Here is an 18383-nt window from a genome sequence, read left to right as displayed (position 1 = left end):
GAACAGTTCCTTTCATTGATATTTTGGGGTTTTATTTCCTGTAGGTGAGCTCCTCCTCCTTTATTAAGTCTACATGCTTAATATAGGCCTAAGTACACAAAAAACAGATTGCATTAATTCAATCTTCTAATAGCACTTATCTGAAATACAGTAAGAAGTTCATTATAATGCCACTAAAGCTTTAAACCATCATAATTTTTCATTCAGCACCCATGTTGCTGGTTTTTCCCTTCTTCTCCATTTTCCTCAGTTAGACGACACAACAGGATTCTTTTCTTCACAGTCATCCTAACATTTTACCTGTACTAGAGCTGACAAAGTGCTGCATCTTTAGGTTATCATAGCCACAGGACGTGTTCTTGTTTTATAAGACTGCCTCCAGGAATAAAGAACTTTTTCCTGGAATAAAAACACCCTGTAAGCATTTCTACTCATCTTGAGTTTGAATGAAATCTGTTCTTACTTCACACAGCTTTTCTGCACTTTTTACTTGTGATTTTCAGTATTGTCATCTTCTTTGAAAACATGCTTTTACTCAGCTCCCACACCAGTACCAGGTACCTCCTTTCACCTAGGCGGTAAATAATTAATTGGAGACCTTCAGTTGCCTGGAGAAAGATTAAAACTAACCCAGCTTTTTAGCCCACCCTCGGCAGGCCAGCTTTGGGAAAAAGCAGGTAACAAACGAATACAGGGCGGGGACACACCAGCAGCTCAATTAATCTTAAAACGCCCAGAATACCGAGGAAAGAAACATCAGAAATCCAAGAGATTAACAGGAACAACTTCCGATACGCAGCCAGCGCTCGCTTCCCATGAGCGTGGAAACTTGCACGAGGATGTTTGTCAGACCCTCCCGAGACCAGCTGTGAATTAATAAGTTTTACAGGAAAGAAAAAGAGGAAATGGCCCCCAACCCAGAAGACTACCATAAAGCCATACTTTAATGACCCAAAACCCTGATACCTGCCGGAGAGAAGCCGCCTACCTCGAGGGGCGGACAAAAAACAACCCTCCCCGTCCCGCCTCCGCCCTCCTGGAGAGGTGGGCAGAATGAGGCTCCGCCCCCCGCACGTACCGGGGGTGACGTCACGCGCGGGAATTCTAGACCGTTCCAGGGCCGTGACGTAGGGCGGCGTCATTCCAGAAGATTCGGCCGGTGACCATATAAGACCCGCGGAAGAGGCGGGGCAACGGCGATCGGCGATCGGGCGGCGCGAGTGGGTTACTGCAGCGGTGAGCGCGGTCCGGTGGGCCTTTGCGGGATGCCGGGCGTTGGGGGAGGAGTGCCTGTTCCGGGGCGGGTAGCGCGGCATAACGCGGTGTAACGCGGCGCGTTCTCCCGCAGGGCACCATGGTGAAGGAGACGGAGTACTACGATATTCTGCAGGTGAAGCCTAGTGCCTCCTCTGAGGAAATAAAGCGCGCCTACCGCAAGCTGGCGCTGAAGTACCACCCTGACAAGAACCCTAGCGAGGGCGAGCGGGTATGCGGGGGCTGGGGCCGGACCGGGGCCGGTGGGCCGCCCGCCCGCCATGAGGCGACAGCGCTTCCGGCGGCACTCGCGGCGTCTGCTTGCGCCGGACAGGCCCCTCTGGAGGGGTGGCGCCGGGGTTAAGCTCGAGCCCGGGCCTTGTCTGAGCCGGCCAGGCTTACTACTGGGTCTCAAAATGGACGGCTCGGGCGGGAGGACCCGGCTGCTGGCGCAGGGCCGCCTGCGCGGGGCACTGCGGCTCTTCCACCTACCGGTCGCTGTTGATGTACGCACGCGGAGAGCGCGCCCTTAATGTTCTTGTAAAACTCTACTTTGCTTAAAGGACGGACGTAATGCCCTTCTTGCAGCATAGTGCGATTACATGAAGGCTCCTGCCCTTCAACGTCTGTAAAAGATTCCTGAAGCTGGCACCATGCTCGATGGCCCAGCTGTGGCAGGAGGGGATGCCTTAGTTCCTCTTCCTGGCCGTTGTTCCTGCCGTTCTCCTCATGGTTGCCATTGGGAGCTCATTCTTAGTAGAGATGTTGATGAAAACAGGCAAAGCTGAAAGGGTTTCTAGTGTCCTGATGGCCTTTGCACAGTCAGATGTTGCAGAGGTAGTGTGCAAAGGTGGATCCAGCTGCCGGCACTATTGTGCATGCTGGGGTTTCACTGGAAGGATTTGTATTCCTGAACAGGATGAGTTTTTTACAGAGACAATGCTAATGCAGATGTCAAGGTAACTATCCAGAGGAAGTCATTGGGCAGCACAAGGGTGGACTGTTGACAACACCACCACCATTTTATAGGCTGTTAGCAGAGACCTGCTTAACTCCACATGTTGACTAGGAGGATAAACAAGCACCTCAATTGGAGAACTATGGAAAACTTGAATGATGGGATTATTTATCCAAAAGCTGGTCTAATAATACCTTAACATCAGAATACAAGCTCTTAATTTGTGTATCTAGTACACTAATTTACAAAACTCAAGCTAGTTAAATACCAATATAGTCAAAGGTAACCTCTTCGGCTTTTATTTTTGGCTTGCTTCTTTACTTACACTGCTTTACATGGTCATAAGTAAATCATGTTTAAAATGGAAGTAGTCATTTCTGTAATAGCAAATTGTGATTAAAAATTGACTTAGTCATCTTAGTAGTAGGAAATTCTTGATAGCTATTTTAAAAATCCCTTCAACTTTTTTATAAAGTGGATGGTTTAATTTGTATTTAGGTCCTGTTTGCAATGAGTAAGCAATAGCAGTGTCTGGTCACTTAAATTTCTGTTTAGTTGTAACTGGATGTAGCAGCTCACCAGCTGTGAAGGATCCCTGTGTAGCTCTAGAATGGCTAGCACTGCGGTGGCCATTGAGCATCTGGGGGCCCCCAAGACTTTGGGGATAGCATCATACCCCTTTTTAAATGGAATTGTTAGAGGTGTGTAATGGTTGCAACTACCACAGTCACCAAAGTGTAGCTTATAAGTTGGATGTGACTCTGAATTAAGTCCATTGGTAACATGGGAGGAGGGGGGAGAGGGAGAAAAGGGGTGGTTTTCCTGGACAAAAGTGTATGATTACAGTTTATTACACGTTTGTTTAGGGAGCTTCCTTTTGGAAAAAGGCAAATGCTACAAGAGTGTTACAGTGGCTCAGTCGGAAGATGGAGTTGCATATAAGAGGGTTACTTTTCCTCTTGGTCATAGTTGTTCAGAGCTTCTTTTTTCTTTTTAGTTTAAACTCATATCCCAGGCATATGAAGTTCTGTCGGACCCAAAGAAAAGGGACCTCTATGACCAGGGTGGGGAGCAGGCTATTAAAGAAGGAGGCCTGAGTGGCGGCAGCTTCTCTTCACCCATGGACATCTTTGACATGTTCTTTGGTGGTGGAGGCCGAATGAATAGAGAGAGAAGAGGTACACAGTTCTAAACAAGTTCTAGAAACTCTAACCATGCACTTAAGCATAAAACACCTGTGCTACGGTACTGATGTTCTGCTAAGTGCACGTAGTGTGGATATTGCTCGTTGCAACAATAGATCAAGTAAAGTATGATTTTTTTAGTTACTCAAGCATTAAGATTCTAATAAAGTAGATAACATGATGTAGCTATAGCAATCTTTCTGATAAATTCTGTTTATTTTTGGTTAAAGTGGGTGTGGGTAATATGTAGGGGAGGGGGAAACACTGGTAGGTTAGAGCAGTTGAATTAGACCTGGTTTAAGTTACTTTTTTTATCTCAGATCTGTGCCTCACTTGCTCATATGCTTTGAGCAACTTGCTTCAAAGGACACCATCAACTTAAATGTCAGTAATGTTAAATGTCATTAAAATATTTGGAAGAAGTTATGTGAAACTGAGTACAGAGTGCTACCAAAAGCATAGTACGATTTTTGCTTTCTCCATGCCTGTTGTCTGTTGAAGGTGCAAGTAGTAACTTGCTCTAAAATCTTTAAAATTGTGTTATGAAGTGGCATGGAAATTCATAGGTAGGCATAACAGCAACTTGTAAATTGACCAGATGTGAAGCTGGTAGTGTCCTTGCATCTTGCTGTTTCTGTTAAGCTTATAAAATTCGGGGTAAGAGCAGGGGTAGGGTGGCTTTAATGATGCTTTGCTTAATTACAGCTAAACTTTATGTTCTGCCATAAGTGGGTGCAGCTCAGTGGAAGCTGATGGAACTGCACATGCTTTTAAGGGGGCTGAGCTGTGTTCAGTTTGGAATGAACTTTACATTTTTTCAGTGAGACTGTGCATGAATGAAGAAGTGTAGAAGTCTTTAAATAAACATTTGTCCTTAGAACAGCTGAACCAGAATTCACCTTTCTCTCTGATTTTTTTTCTTTTAAAGGCAAAAATGTTGTGCATCAGTTAGGTGTTTCTCTTGAAGACTTATATAATGGTGCTACAAGGAAACTGGCACTGCAAAAGAATGTTATTTGTGGAAAGTGTGAAGGTAAAAAAAAAAGTGGTTTCAAACCACTTTCCAATCTTGTTTTTAAAAAGAACATGGGGGGAGGGCTGGAAATGAAGTGTGGGGTAAGGTTTTTAAATTTTTTTTTACACCACCACCCCCTACCAAAAGCCTGCCAGGGTATTTAGTTCTTATTTATGCGTATTCAAGAACAAGGCTGTCTTAAACATAGTGGTATAAAGTTATTTCAATGGCAGGCTTAAAGTCACTGAATTATAGTTAAGGGTACCTAAATAAAAAGTATCTTAATCTAGAACTCTAATAAATGTCTGTTTCATTTAAACTTTTTTAATTGCTGTGGGTAGAAGCTTGTATTATGCAACTGATTTTACAGCTGTTCAGTATCCATAATGACTGGTTGTCTTTGAGGTAAATCTTAATGAAGTCTTGTATCTTAGTACTCTATTAAATACTTAGCAAGTAGATTCTTTCCAAAGTATTAATAAAATGTCTAGGTCTTGAAGCTCATATGCTGCTAGTTCCTTGAAAACCAAGATGTATTGAGAGGTGGGGCAGAGGCTAATAAAATAAGCTGTGCATAGAAAACTTGACTTTCTTGTGCTTGTAGAAACTTCTAACTTGCAGGGCATGTTTTGTGGTGGAAACTAAATTCCAATTACATGGGAAATATATTGCTGAACTGCTCTAAGTTGCCCTAAGGGTGCTCTTGAAGTCAGTGAGTTCCAGTCTGACTGCTGTAGAGTAACTTTTTTTTTTGTTTGAGACTGAGATCAGGTTTAACTTTTTTGTCAAAGGTTATGGCGGAAAGAGGGGGGCAGTAGAAAAGTGCCCTGTGTGTAAAGGAAGAGGAATGCAAGTTATAGTTCAGCAGATTGGACCTGGCATGGTACAACAAATCCAAACTGTGTGTCCAGAATGCAAAGGCCAAGGTGAAAGAATAAATCCAAAGGACAGGTGTGACAACTGCAATGGCTGTAAGGTTGTAAGAGAGAAAAAGATCATAGAAGTTCACGTTGATAAAGGTAAGAACTGTATATTTGTTCTGTATTCCTAATCATAGTCTATAGTTCTGCAGAGAATAAATGGGTTTCTTCTCTACAGGTATGAAAGATGGTCAGAAGATAGTATTTCATGGAGAAGGTGACCAGGAGCCTGATCTGGAGCCTGGTGATGTTATAATTGTGCTTGATCAAAAGGATCACAGTGTCTTTCAGAGGCGAGGGCATGACTTAATCACAAAAATGAGAATTCAACTCTCGGAGGCTTTATGTGGTTTCAGAAAGACCATTGAAACTCTGGATAACAGAGTTCTTGTCATATCGTCTAGACCAGGTAGGCCTTAAGAGTTCTGATGCTACAAATAACTGCTTGCTTGTGTCATTGTGCCTAGACTGGGATTTTTATGCAACGGATGACAACTACACTTTAAGTCATTTAATTTAGTTGGTTCCTTGTCATTCTTGTTGCTCTTCCTAAAGCATTAAATGCAGAATTATAGCAGAAGATGTGAAATGCTTCATAAACTTCAGCCTCTGTTGGTGGATAGCCAGGAGAATATTCAAGCGGTGAAAAACTTAAATTCTACTAGATTACCTATTAATTCAGCCTTCAGGCTGTACTAAGAGAAGCTGATTCTCTTACAGTAGAGGAAATAGCCTAAATGGCCTTACTTCTGTATGGCTGGATTGTAGTACTTTTCACTGCAGTCTTGAAGTTGCTTAGTAGTCTCCCTCGGGTCCTATGGGAACACCGCTTGTACGTAACCCTACTTTTCATGGTTATGAAACATCTGTCACATAAACTTTCTTACAACCCGTGCCTCCATGTAGGTGAAGTGATAAAACATGGTGACCTGAAGTGTATATACAACGAAGGGATGCCTATCTACAAATCTCCCATGGACAAAGGCAGCTTAATTATACAATTTTTGGTAAGTTGAGTGTTTTTCTGTAGCAAAGACATCATGTTGGCATCAGGAGTAGCTATTAATTTTTTAAAAAATTAATATAAAATTGTAGGTCCAGTTCCCAGAGCACTACTGGCTCCCAAGGGAGAAACTGTGTCTGCTGGAGGCCCTGCTTCCTCCACGAGAAGATGTTATGATTACAGATGAGATGGATCAGGTAGATCTTGAAGATTTTGATCCAAATGAGCAAACCTACCGTAACAGTGCAGGAGAAGCGTATGAAGAAGATGAGGAGGGTCCAAGAACAGGAGTACAATGTCAGACATCTTAAAGCAAGGTGGAGTGGATGTCATCTAAAAGTGTAAATTTTCACAATGAAAACTGCATGGCTGTAATAGCCACTGCTTGTGGTTTTTGTGTTCAGCAAATTGAGTTGCTGCGCTGTCAGTATCACCTTTTTGTAACTAATTTATATTGTGTTCTTGTCTTTATATATAAAGCGAATGTCACACAGCTGAGAAACAACTGAGTTGGTATACTGTTTGCTGTGAAGGTTCTCAATTTATTTCACCTATGCTATTTATATAAGACTTTGGCAATATTGATAAGGCTAAGTTGAGTGTCTTATGTAAATACTTTCATACTGGAAAACTAATTTCATGAAATGAAACATAGCAGAAATAACTTGTAATAAATAGAATTCTGCACATTTTGTCATGTTTCTCTTCTACTTTCTAAGCCACTGTAAAACCTCCTTTATTTAAGTAAGTTCCTCTAAGCTTAGATTCCTGTTACCAAGTCTAGCTTGTTCACCGTAATCAGCTTTATCAGCTGCAACACTTGTACCTGTTTTTCAAAAGCATTGCATAATAGTGCTTTTCTCTTGTATTAGAGGAGCACTCCTTCAGCTGCTTCATCCTTTGTAAGTGTAACTTAGCTACAATCTCTTCTTCTACCCTGTATAGAGTGTAGCCTGCATTGTTCTAGTTTACATACAGACACACTAAATAAAATTTTGATCTTTCAGAGGCTCAAGCTCTCTATTTCAGCCTCCCCTAGAAAGGGCTTTTCTTCCTAGGAGTGATGTACTTCAGCCTTAATGAAGATGGGGGGAAAAAAAAAACACCAGATGCATAGGGTATACTGCTGCTGTTTATAACATGACAAGATACTGTACTAGAATGATCATACAAAGGAAATAAAGCTTTAATCTTTTTTTCTAATAGGTTTTGTATTAAGTCAAGGTTGAAAAAACTCCACACGGCAGTGAAAATAAACCATGATCCATAAGCTGCGTGTCACCACACAATTGCCACAACAGGTGTTCAACTTACATGACCCTATTGCCCTGCTATCATTTCCCATACATACAACACAGCCTCAGTCACTTTTCCCTTTGCTTAAAATAAGCTGCTGTGAGACTTGGTCACCACTTTCCAGCCCCAGTCTATTTATGTATAAAGGCAGGGGAGATTAACTGAGCTGCTCCTTCACACATGACAATGTACCTCCAAAAATAATTTTTTCCAAGGATTAGACACAAGTTACTTGTAGCTTTTATTTTTAAAAAAAGCCTTCTCTTATACTAAAGAAAACTGTCATTACATATATCTGGTTTTGCAGATCAGCATTACTAAAATGCTTTTATTGTACTAAAAAATTACATAGAAGGTCAAGAATAGTCCTAAAAATGGCCACAAGAGTTAACCAAAGGATCTAAGACATTTAAACTGGACAGTCATAAATATGAATTTCTTGGTCATCTCCAACAGATACAATCTTGGACCCGCTTCCATTGTATTTCACTCCCCAGACCTGCAAATAGGACAGACACTAGGTTATCAGCAGGACAGTAAGAACAAATGTCTTCAGTCACTTTTATTGACTACAACAAGCAGAAGCGGGAGAATTATTTAAGATCACCTTATTAGAGTTGGTCCAATTATGGCTTCTGCTTTAACAGCAGATGAGGTTGATGAACCAGAGAAGGACACTGCCATTTAGAAGCCTGACAAGTTCTTATATTCCATTCCTACTGCAAATGGATTGCACAATCTAAAGATACTTGAAAAAAGCTGAGTACTTGCCCCAGTTTGCATAAATCTAACATTTTCACTCTTGTCCATCCTGTCTTCCTTTCTGAAAAGAATATTTTACAGTGCTTTCAGGAAAGCAAGAGAGACAGTATTTTTTTACGCAGACTGAAGAATGATCCTGTTTATCCTTCGCTAATTAAGACAGCCATTTACTTATCAGTACAAAATTTAGAAATACTCAGGTCAGTCCTGTGACTTACGACAGTTGCACAACCTCTTAAGCAACCCCCATCTCCATCATCAGGATGATATCAGGAAGGCTACCCAGCATATTAACATGGGATTGCAGAATGGGTATATTGACAACAGTGAGTTTTGGGCAATCTCATACACCGTTTTGCATTAATACATAAAAACCAGCCTTCCCAAGAGCTGATACATCTCTACCTTCCAGAAATTTACGACATCATAGATAACAGCTAAAATAACACTGGAAATCCAATTCCACTTCATGCTTCAATACTAAAACCCCCATAGGTGTAGCTACCTGAGAAGGTTAGCAGCAAAAATGTACTATGGAAGGAAAAGCCCAAATAAAATCAGAATGAATTTTCTTTGTTAAGTCTTCCTCTGTGATCAATTAAAAAATAGCATTATTTATTTAACACCTAACATTTGGAAAAAGAGTAACTTGGTAGATACTTAACTTCCTCTACCCTCGTGGGTAGCTATCACTGAGGAAAAAAAACCAAAAAGGGTATTACAGACATTTGAGGAGGAAAAAGTCCCAAGTTTCAAGGGTGCTTTCTAGCATCTGTTTAGATAATTCCATCCTTTTAAATAAGTATTTTCCCCCCTCACCTATGCACACGCTGTTCAAGTGACAGAAATAAGTAAGAGCATAGACAAAGATAAAAAAGTCTGGTAAGAATCCTTTTGGCCACTCATGATTGCCCTTATTTGGACCTGAAAAATGCAATTATTTAGAAGAGATAAACCTACACGCTTGAAGCATTAGTTCAACATTTAAAATAATCATGAACAACTTTTAAGCTTTCATTACAGCAAGCTGAAGTCCAACCCCGAAGCTACAGCACCAAGGTGAAGCACAAATGTGTACAACTCCAAAACTAAAGCTCTGAACACAGTGACCTAGACAAAGCAATAGTAGACATACCTGATCTTGGTGGTCAAAGAAAGTGTGCACACAGGTTCTTGTTCCAGCATCCCAAACTTTAACGCTTTTATCAGATGAACTGAAAGAAAAATGTATTGACAGATGTTTAAATTCATAGATTAACTATCGTTTAGTGCAAAGCTTCGAAGATCTGCTACGATAGACATAAGAAACCCTCTTTCACCCATCAAACAGTAATGAAGTAGCAAGGAGTGCATCTTCTGCCAGGGTCCACTTACCTTTAAAATACATTTACTGTTTCAGTATCTGCAACATGAAAATGAAAGCTCCCATTTTAGCCAGAAAATTCTTTGAAGCAAGTTCTTTTATAAAGAAACTGCTGTTACATATACTTGGTCCCCCAAATGCCTGAGCTGTTGTAAGAGTTAACACTTAAAGTTCAACTAGATTAATCTACTACTACGTTAGGTTGTACTTTTTAATTCAACAGCAATTTTTCAGCTATTTAGAATTGAATTGCCCTTCTTTCTGGTTTAAATGTTCTTCATTTGTAGGGAACTACACTGCAGTGTGATGACTTACCCTATAAAATACTATTCCCTGCAACTGGTACCACATCACAGATTGGTTCTCAAGTCTTTAATTGTAATGTATGTTATTCCATTATAGATTCCATTGCAATTTGTACATATTTACTTTTTATGGTCTATCTCCCTTTAGAAATAGAAAATTGGGGTTTTTTTCAGTAAGCATAAACAAGTTAAAAATCCTCAATACCTGGAAACAAAATGGGTATCATCAGGACAAAATGCTACATTTAATACCCAGGATCCATGACCACTTAATGTGCCAGCCAAGTTTGCATGCTGCCTGTGAAAAGAACAAATTTCAACATTTGGTTTGTGAATTCCAGGGGAAAGCAACAGGAATATACTCTAGCTAGTGCAGTCAGGAACGGTTCAGTGCAAGGTCATGGAAGGTGTCTCCTGGACATTTGTTCATCCCAGCTGAACTGGTGATACAACAGATTCTGATTTTCCATTTCAAATGGTTAACATAAAAAGAAGTCACTAAGAAGATACATTGGTGGACAAAACAGTTTCACCATGAAGGCAAAGTAATACAGGTTTAGGGAAGTAAAGATCACTAAAGCAGTGCCTTTTCCTCCCCAGGATCTTCCAAGTTTTTGCACAATGCAACAGAAATAGGTCATAATTTCTTGGGTACAGGATAGATCTTCTGGGTAAACAGAAGATGGGTAAACACAAACACACAGGACAGATATACAAAACATTTAGCCTGCTGCCTACAGGGCAAATATGAGGAAAGTAATTTGTTTTCAAGTTAAAGCTGTCATCCACATATGCACTTTTTTAAAAGTATCTAAGAGTGCAGTATTCTATTATTTAAGACACTATTACATTAAGAAGCACCAAAAACTGAAGGGAATTAGAGAGAGCGGAGGGTTTGATATATTCTTACAGTATCAGCCTCTCTGAATAGTTATTTTCCTGTTAGCATGTCTTGCAAAATAACAACTTACACATCGTAGATTTTGATATAGCCGTCATCTGAAGCAGTTACAAGTAACTGAGAATCTGGAGAAAATGTCAGTGAACGAATAGGCATCGCATGACCTGAAATTCAAAGTTATATATGTCTTAGAATGTAGCTATTCCTCTTGCTAATGACAGTACTTAAGAACAGCATGCCCTGTTGAAAGAAAGCAACCTCTCGAGTCTTTCTCTCTGTGCCTCTACAGACTTCTTCACACAACATAAAACATAAACTGACAGTAATTCTGAACTTTGAACATTAGGGCATGTCCACTGCAACACAAAAGTATCTGATTTTTTCAGCTGTGGATCTTTATTAGAAATGGTCATATTTTCTAATACTATTTCATATTGTTTAAGTGGTTGGGTTATTAATTAACTATACAACCAGACAGAAACTGCATAAACATTAGAAGCCCATTTATCTGTTAGAAAAATGCATGTCTTCTACAACACAAAATGTTTGGTTATTTTTTAAAACAGGAATACATGAAAACCAATACCATTGCAAAAAGAAAAATTGTACACATGGCAGCACACATTTGGCTTAGCTTCATTCCCTTGTACTGTGCAGCAATACAAGAAGAAACTGCATTTAAAGAATTTAGTTAAGTATTACTGACTATAACTTTTGAGACAGGCATTTATGATGCAAGCCTGAGTGTACAGTTTGCCTCTAAGTGGTTTAAGTTACAGCACACTAAACTAAATACTGTCTAATGGACAGAAACATCAACTCGTTTATGTCATGGCTGTTGTATCTTATTCTGACTTGCATTATATCCTTTAATTTTGTTGAGGAATGAAGCCAGAACTTGGGTATTGCAAGCACACAAACCTACCTTCTAGTGTATGCAGAAGTTTTCCAGTTGCAATATCAAAAATATTGATAATGCCATCTATTGCTCCACTGGCTAAGTATTTTCCATCTGGACTCTGTAATAAAACACAAGAAGGACGCATTTAACAACTGTACGCTATGTACCTCCTTGACATTCTCTTGGCAACTTTTCACAAATACCATCTATGCGAGATACCTGGACTCCAAAAATCCTGAAGACTTCAGCTGACGTATTCACAATATGTGTATAAGAAAGATCAAAGTATATTTTCTGTATATGCAGGGGGGGAATGTCACGCACTTTATATTTGGAACTATCAAAGTATGGCTGTCAGTATTATGCGGAGATAAACAAAAGATGGGAACAAAAATATCCAACTTACAACATATAACAGCAATAGCAATTTCACATAAGAAATTATCAGTTGTGCTTCTTACATATGCAATGCTAAGGATGAACTTTCCTCTGGTGTCCAGAGAATATTCTTTCTTTCCGGTTTCAACACCAAAAATATTTACTTTTCCCACATGACTTCCCGTTGCAAGGTACTGGGAATCAGGTGAAAAAGCCAGGGACCAAGCGTCAACTGAATTAAAAAGAAAAAAAATCAGTTAGCTGTTTCTAGTTCTTATTCAACAGTGTCAGTTCTGTATGCATCTGTTTAGACATTTAACCCCCTAACTGCTCTTAATACTCTAAACTCTACTACATACTCTTAAGAAGAATGTACATGCTCATGAAATTTAGCTTCTTCCTATGTAATTAGTAGAGCATAGCTTGAGCCGTTTATTTCTGTTTAGTGAGAGACTACATTTTCTAACAAGACCTTGAGCTTCGTAGACCCTCCTGTAACAATAAATTTAGAATTTAAGACTGCCTAAGTTAAGGAAAGCAACACTAGTATCTGAGATGCAGGAGAAACACAGATATACGAATGTAATATAAATCAACATTGCTTGCAACAGAATTTAAAAAAAACTACCTTTTTATAGCAGCACAATGTACTTATCTAGCACAATGTAATTCACAGGTTTTTTTCTATAGGCTTAATATTAATTACCTAAAACACTGCAAGATTGTGCTTAAATTAGGGACTACCAGTGGACCAATGAAATATTTAGAATAAAATCTTAGGCCCTGGATTCCAACTTGAAGGACATAACATTGATCCAGAGTTCAGCTCTACTGTGTTTTGGCTTGCTTACTCAATGCTGTGTTTTGGATTTAGGATGAGATATTTTAGTTGCTGCTAAGTAGTGCTTATACTAGTCATGGACTTTTCAGCCTCCCATGATCTGCTAGGTGCAGGAGAAGCTGGGAGGGGGCACAGCTGGGACAGCTGACCCCAACTGGCCAAAGGGATATTCCACACATGATGTCGTGCTTAGTATATCAGCTGAGGAGAGTTGGCCTAGGGGCAGCCATCACTGCTCAGGCATGTGCTGGGCATCAGTTGGCGGGTGGTGAGCAATGGGATCATGCATCACTTGCTTTTTGTATTATTATTATTATTATTATTATTATTATTATTACTACTACTACTACTACTACTACTACTATTTTACTTTATTTCAATTATTAAAACCCACAAGTTTTCCCACTTTTACTCTACCGATTCTCTCCCCCATCCCATCGGCAGGGGGAAGTGAGCGAGCGGCTGGGTAGTGCCTAGTTGCTGGCTGGGGCTAACCCACCACAAGTGCTTACAAAGGAAGTTCAGATTTTCTTTTAAATAAATTTGAATAAGCATTTGAACTATTTTTTTAAATATCTTTTTATCAATACATCTGTAAAAGCAAGCTGGCTTCCATTCTGCTTTATGCATCCAGCAAAAAGCAGATCTAAATATATCTGAGAAAGCATAAATAGTGTTAAAAAATAAATGTAAAATTGTCTAATACTTTATGTTGAGTTCATAAAATCACAAGATTTTTGCAAACAAAGATTTAAAAAACCCCCTACCCTAGTCATCTCATATGGCCTAATTATACACTGTACGGTATTGCTATCTAGATTAAGTACACTTTTACTCAGAGACAGCTTAACACTGCTATCTTACCAGGACCAGCATCGATTGACTTGATCTGTTTGCCCGTTTCTAAATCCCAAAGGCGAATATGGGCATCTAGGGAGCTGGATGCTGCAATGGAGCCTGTGTGGCTGATATCCACGGATACCACGCCCAGCTGGTGACCCTCCAAAGTCCACTGTAGATCCAATTTTTCATCATTCCTTTTGTTCAAGGGAAAGAAAAACCTAAGTATGAATAGCTGGGAGTACTTAACTGACCTCCAAACTCAGACCAAACAAACAAACAAGAAAACCCACAATTCTCCATTTTGTTCAACAAAAGGGGAATCCCGCTTCATTCATGAAATGGGAAGACAGCTACGCACGCATTGCTCTCTGTACTTAAGGGAATGATCCAACAAATCAATCATTTACCGTATCTCTGCAAAACAGGTACTTTATCTTAATTTTGTAAGTAGTCCCACTGAAATGTCCATTACACGACAGTACATGGCTACTTACACAGCAGACTGTTAATCTGCCCGCATAGCATGAAATGCAATGACCAACATTTTTATAATCATCACAACAGAGCTACTCATCTCATTAAAGTGAAGCACACACTCAGTACTGCTTTCGCTAAGAGACAGAACAATTTCTTTGCAGAAGCACACTCCTGTATCACTTGTATGAGGATTATAAGGATTTATTTATTTATAATAAAAAGGAAGATGTAATTTCCTCTTTTACTCTATTCCCATTATTTCTCTCACAGTATACATGCTCCCAATGCATTGTCTCATTAAAAGCTGCATTTCTAATTCTTTGGTTTAGAAATACATCAAGTTGTATTATTCTCTGGCAGATGACATGTAGAATTTGACATGCATTTTCAAAAGGGTTCATGTTCTTTGAAAATTAAAGCACATCAAAATGCTACCACTCCAAGAGAAAGCACGCACCAATGAATATAAGCTTGCTCAAGAGAAGAGTTTTGTGTGCCAGGCTACCCCTTCCCTGATGTAACTTGTAACATCCCTGCAGGTTATGGAAATTCAAGACTGCTCCACCTCCACACTGACTAGTTCCAAGGCTTAAGACTGGTTAATATGGAGCACTTCACTTACCACTTCCAGACCTTCACTAGATCATCCAAAGAACCAGAGATCACTGTTTCAGAACCATCTTTTTTATTTTTTCCCCAGGCAACTGACCAAATGGCATCATCATGAGCTAAAAAAAAAAAAAAAAGCATAGAAATTAATAATTAAGTGGTTTCTTTTGACAGAAGAACTGTTTTGGTAATGCTAAAACTGCTGATTGCAATGTTGGCTATAGAGCCCTTTCCTCTTCAGGCATATCAGTGCTCTGAGAGCCTTGTCACTGTTTTCATTGTTTCAAAACACATGATGTATTTTGTTCACCAAGGTCACTTTTGAAAAAACAACACAGCTATTTTTGAGTTATTCAGATTTATACTTAATATAAGCATAATCCAGGTCATCTCACAAGTATATCTGCCATTATCAATTTTTTACATCATCCAAGAAGATCAACATTACTTAATACATGTTAGTGTTTTCTCACCTTGCTCTTGCTTGAAGAGAATACCGTACTAGAAAACAAAAATAATTAATATTACGTATGAGTGGCCTAAAAAAGCATCTAGCTGGCAATTAGTTTAATTAATACTGTGTTTTTATTTACCTGTGTGGTCATGTCTTTATGGAAGCGATCTTAACAGGAATGCTCTGGAAGGAGAAACTCCATTAGGCTCAGCAATAAGACTCTGCCTCAGAAACACTGCTCCGGAAGGAGAAAACCTGGCAGGCGCAGGAGTAAGGCCTGAGGGAAACCCTGCCTTTTTGCCACCCTCCACTCACACGGCGAGAAGCCAACACGGGTTCATGAGGGGAAAGTCCTGCTTAAAAACTTAATTTCTTTCTTTCTAGGGTCACCCACCTAGCTGACCAAGGAAAGCCTGTCGATGTAATCTTTTTGTATTTCAGTAAAGCCTTTGACACTGTCTCTCACAGTATCCTCCTGGACAAAATGTCCAGCATACAGCTGGATAAACACATAATGCAGTGGGTGAGCAATTAGCTGATGGGTCGGGCTCAAAGGGTCATAGTAAATGGGGTTACATGGGGCTGGCGGCCAGTCATTAGTGGGGTTCCGCAGGGATCCATTTAGGGCCGATACTCTTAATCTCTTAAAAAATGACAGATGCAGGACTGGAAGGAATACTAATTAATTTTGCTGATGACACAAAATTGGGAGGAGTTACTGACACTCTCAAGAGCAGAAAGGCCCTGCAGCAAGATCTGGACAGACTGGAGAGTAGGGCAATCACCAACCGTATAAAGTTTAACAAGGGCAAGTGCCAGATTTTGCACCTGGGGCACAGGAACCCTGGATGTACAGACAGACTGAGGAATGAGAGGCTGAGGAGCAGCTCTACAGAGGGATCTGGGGGTCCTGGCTGACAGCAAGTTAGGCATGAGCCAACACTGTGCCCTGGCAGCCAAGACAGCCAACTGTGTCCTGGGGTGCATCAAGCACTGTATTGCAGCTGGTAAAGGGAGGTGATTGTCCTGCTCTATTCTGCACTGATGAGGCCTATCCTTGAGTACTGTGTGCAGTTTTGGGTGCCACATTATGTTAAGGATATAAAGCTACTAGAAAGTGTCCAGAGAGTGGCCACGAAGTTGGTGAAGGGTTTAGAGGAGAAACGATATGAAGAGCAGCTAAAGTAACTTGGCTTGTTCAGCCCAGAGAAGCAGAGACTGAGGGGAGACTTCATCGCGGTCTGCAGCTTCCTCACAAGGGGAGAAGGAGGGGCAGGCGCTGATCTCCTCTCCGGTGACCCATGACAGGACCCGAGGGAACGGCAGGAAGATGTGCCAGGGGAGGTTTAGGTTGGATATTAGGGAAAGGTTCTTCCCCCAGAGGGTGGCGGAGCGCTGGAACAGGCTCCCCAGCGAGGCAGTCATGGCGCCAAGCCTAACGCTATTCAAGAAGCACTTGGACAATGCCCTCAGAAATACGGTGTGAACTTGGGCTTGTCCTGTGCAGGGACAGGAGTTGGACTCGATGATCCCTGTGGGTCCCTTCCAACTCAGGACATGCTAGGATTCTACGCGCCCGCCACGCCAGGGCCCAGCACCCCCGCCGCCTTCGCCCCCCTTCGCGGTGCAGTACCGTATCGTGCCGTGATGTGCCGTGACGTGCCCACCACGGAGCCTTCCGCCCACCGCCGACACCACTACCGCCGTCACACTGTGATGACGTCTTCTTACCACCGAGAAGGCGACAAGAACGCCTCTCCCCAAACCCTGTCTCTCTGCCACAATAGAGGGGGTTGCGGCCACGCGCTCTCTGCTGCCGCCGTGCGGCCAAGGGTGGGCTCCCTTTGCCCTAAGGTCCGTAACCGCCCTAACGGCTTCCCGCCCGTCCCGCGCTGCTGCAGCCGTGCGGCGGGAACACTGTGCCTCAGGCGTGCTGCGGCAGCAGCGGCGGCGGGGCTCGTTACTGCCCTGCCCGCAGCCCGGCAGCGCATGGGGCAGCCCGGCTCCCCGCCTGCTCCCTCAGGGGATGCCGGTGAGCCCCCCGGGGCTGGCGTCAGGGTGTCCAGCTGCACCCCTTCCCAGCCCTTCTGCTCGACACGCTCACTCAGACAAAGAACCCCTTGGGCGAGGGGCCGGACGCTGTAGTTGTAGCTGTCCAGAAGCAGTCAGCACCTTTTGTATACGATATAAATAACAGTAATATCCTCCGGTGTTGCAATGGCAGCAATGATGTAAACTGTGGAAAACATAAGGACTAAGGAGCGCATCCAAGTCTGCCGCCTCAGCAGCGCTGGAAGTTTCTGATTGAAAATTGCAGCTGGCTGCCTTTTGCCAACCAGTCAGGGTAGACGGAGCTCAAAATTTACTACTTACCCTAGGCTGCTGGGTAGCTTATCAAGCCCTACTTTACAAATCGCTGGCTCCCAGGATCCTGGAGTTGCAGTAAAGTTGAGCAATACTGCCCATATCTCTAACCACAGCACGGCTTCTTTAATTTTACTGGAGTGAGAGGAAGTTTCCCTACTAATCATCTGTTTCAGGAAGGGAAAAAAAAAAAAAACCCCACCACGGTATTACTTTTTTGGAAGCTGAGTTTTTTCAAGTTGCTGCCTCTGCTTGCGTTAGAAGTGGAAAAAATGTCGGCATTAAAGTTCAGGAGAATAAATCAGATTGCCTGAGGCTTAAAATTAAAGACAAAGGATCAGTGGCCTTTCACAGCTTTTAACCAGTCTTTATGTGTACACAAAGCTCTTTGAGATCAATAGAGCTTGTCTGAGTAAGCAAAGTAACAACCAAAACAGGAATTCTGAATGTCTTAACACAGTTCTGCAGTTAAGAATGAAAATCTGGGTAAACCTCTTACATATAATTACAGGATCCTTAGTTCTCTGATTATTTAGATTGAGCTTTGAGAGAATT

The 18383-nt window shown here is 41.5% G+C and overlaps 2 protein-coding genes across 10 annotated transcripts; one reads left to right on the top strand and one right to left on the bottom strand.

Annotated features, from left to right (window-relative positions):
* Nucleotides 1–1116: 1116 nt before the first annotated feature.
* Nucleotides 1117–7343, top strand: DNAJA4 (DnaJ heat shock protein family (Hsp40) member A4). Of its 9 annotated transcripts, none has more exons than XM_075099991.1 (8): nt 1117–1236; nt 1349–1486; nt 3210–3390; nt 4325–4429; nt 5203–5430; nt 5510–5740; nt 6238–6338; nt 6427–7343. In XM_075099991.1, exons 2-8 carry the CDS (start codon nt 1355–1357, stop codon nt 6643–6645), a joined length of 1197 nt encoding a protein of 398 aa, XP_074956092.1. In that variant the 5' UTR covers nt 1117–1236; nt 1349–1354; the 3' UTR covers nt 6646–7343. The 9 variants fall into 9 exon arrangements, with proteins under 9 accessions (XP_074956092.1, XP_074956096.1, XP_074956094.1 ...); XM_075099993.1 differs by having other exon boundaries at nt 1159–1236; nt 1349–1390; XM_075099992.1 differs by having other exon boundaries at nt 1215–1250.
* A 504-nt stretch (nt 7344–7847) lies between these two features.
* SKIC8 (SKI8 subunit of superkiller complex) lies at nt 7848–17287 on the bottom strand. The gene is made up of 11 exons (XM_075100003.1): nt 17098–17287; nt 15604–15647; nt 15484–15511; nt 15024–15129; nt 13946–14118; nt 12324–12472; nt 11887–11980; nt 11032–11125; nt 10266–10358; nt 9528–9606; nt 7848–8129 (listed from the first exon to the last, which is right to left on the bottom strand). The coding sequence occupies exons 2-11, from the start codon at nt 15613–15615 to the stop codon at nt 8040–8042; spliced, it is 918 nt and encodes a 305-aa protein (XP_074956104.1). The 5' UTR covers nt 15616–15647; nt 17098–17287; the 3' UTR covers nt 7848–8039.
* Nucleotides 17288–18383: the final 1096 nt, after the last annotated feature.

Source organism: Phalacrocorax aristotelis, chromosome 7 (assembly GCF_949628215.1).
Source record: "Phalacrocorax aristotelis chromosome 7, bGulAri2.1, whole genome shotgun sequence".
NCBI lineage: Eukaryota > Metazoa > Chordata > Aves > Suliformes > Phalacrocoracidae > Phalacrocorax > Phalacrocorax aristotelis.
Note: the sequence above shows the minus strand (reverse complement) of the source record. Positions and strands in the feature narration are given on the sequence as shown.

Excerpts from the sequence above, each read along its gene's own strand:
- DNAJA4 (XM_075099991.1), top strand. The coding sequence starts at position 1,355 with ATGGTGAAGGAGACGGAGTACTACGATATTCTGCAGGTGAAGCCTAGT. Across the intron at positions 3,391-4,324 it reads AATGAATAGAGAGAGAAGAG|GCAAAAATGTTGTGCATCAG; the intron begins GTACACAGTTCT and ends TTTCTTTTAAAG. Across the intron at positions 5,741-6,237 it reads TGTCATATCGTCTAGACCAG|GTGAAGTGATAAAACATGGT; the intron begins GTAGGCCTTAAG and ends GCCTCCATGTAG.
- SKIC8 (XM_075100003.1), bottom strand. Across the intron at positions 9,607-10,265 it reads GATACCCATTTTGTTTCCAG|TTCATCTGATAAAAGCGTTA; the intron begins GTATTGAGGATT and ends TTTTTCTTTCAG. Across the intron at positions 8,130-9,527 it reads TCTTTGACCACCAAGATCAG|GTCTGGGGAGTGAAATACAA; the intron begins GTATGTCTACTA and ends TCCTATTTGCAG.